This window comes from Pteropus vampyrus, unplaced genomic scaffold, assembly GCF_000151845.1.
Source record: "Pteropus vampyrus isolate Shadow unplaced genomic scaffold, Pvam_2.0 Scaffold449, whole genome shotgun sequence".
In the NCBI taxonomy this organism is placed as follows: domain Eukaryota; kingdom Metazoa; phylum Chordata; class Mammalia; order Chiroptera; family Pteropodidae; genus Pteropus; species Pteropus vampyrus.
In genome coordinates, this window is record NW_011889230.1 from 62,415 (window position 1) to 63,676 (window position 1,262).

Below are 1,262 nucleotides of genomic sequence, written 5' to 3' on the forward strand. Positions count from 1 at the left end.
GGCAGAGCGAGGCGCCTGACACGCGGCACATCCGGACTTGCCACCGGCGCATGTGCATCCGGGCCAGGCCGGGCAGGCCGAGAGGGGAAGCCGTCGCCACCGGGGACTGTGCTGGGCGACCGGCCCGCACGAACCAGGCCTCCTGGTCAGCGGCGTCAGAGCGGAACGCGGGCATCACCTGTCAGGCCGCCCGTGAAGCCACCCCAGTGCCGTCTCGTCGGGAGCCACGCGGCCACGGCCAAGGGGAAAACAGCCCCTCCCACCATCGGGGCTGCCGACCGACTCGCCCACAGGCCGCGACTCACCCGGCGGGCCGCCCCGGGGGCAGTCTGGCACGTTCACGCGCCGGGCCACCTCGCAGGTCCCCCGGATCAGGCTGGCAAGGGCTTTCCAGTGGCGCGTCTGTGCCGGGGACGAGTGAGCATCCTCAAGTGTATGAAACAGCCTTCGGTCAAAAAGAATCCGGAGAAAAATAAAACGTTTACGTGGTTTTTGGGAGACAGATCATTACACATTTATGTAAAGACAAATACACACAGACGCCTGGCATCTCACTTATGTTAGAAATTAGAATCTTCAGAATCGTTGTCATAATACGCATCTGTTTGTTTATGAATCCTCCACGCCTGATATGAAAAATAAGGGAAAACCGTCTACGGGAAGACACAACGCGTGAGACACAAGTACACGCAAAAGGACACACGTAAAAGGCAGAGACCTGGGGGCGAAAGGGAGCCGACACATCGGCGGGAAGCAGTTCAAGGCGCCTCCCGGAAAACGAGAGCCCCCCGCAGGGCAAGCAACGGGCTGGCGGTCACAGACCGGAGCCCGGCTCTCCGCCCACCCTGGCTGCTTCGGGGACCCTTCCGGGCACCGAACACGGAGCAAACGCTCTCTCTTTCTCCCAAAACAGGAAGGCGTGTTCCCAGCAGCACGTAAAAGACGTGAGGGCCAGGACGACGTTCCCCACGAGGTTTGAAAACACTGTGGGGGCCTCCGGTTTCCCGGAGTGTAACATATTATAAGAGTTTCCGGAGGTGGAGGGGGCGCCCGGTGGTGGCCAGGACCCCCAGCAGGCGGCCCCTGAGACCCTCGGTGTCCGGACAGGCACCGCGTGGGCCCCGCCAGCTCCCGCGAGCCCCACGGGAAGAGCCGGGACGCTGGGTCTTCAGAGCGAGCGCCTGCTCCCAGCCGGGCCCGGGAAAGGCGAAGGGTTGGAAACGTTTAGACCTAACATTTGTCACGTACGTCATAAAAACACA

At 62.0% G+C, this 1,262-nt stretch overlaps 1 protein-coding gene across 1 annotated transcript in view; it reads right to left on the reverse strand.

Annotated features, from left to right (window-relative positions):
- Positions 1-1,262, reverse strand: part of ABCA13 (ATP binding cassette subfamily A member 13) — a gene marked incomplete at its 3' end in the record, with an annotated part of 90,591 nt that overhangs the window by 58,514 nt on the left and 30,815 nt on the right. Inside the window, exon 7 of the mRNA XM_023524172.1 lies at positions 280-402. Coding sequence (XP_023379940.1) covers positions 280-402 — 123 coding nt within the window. The remainder of the gene's footprint in view (positions 1-279; positions 403-1,262) is intronic.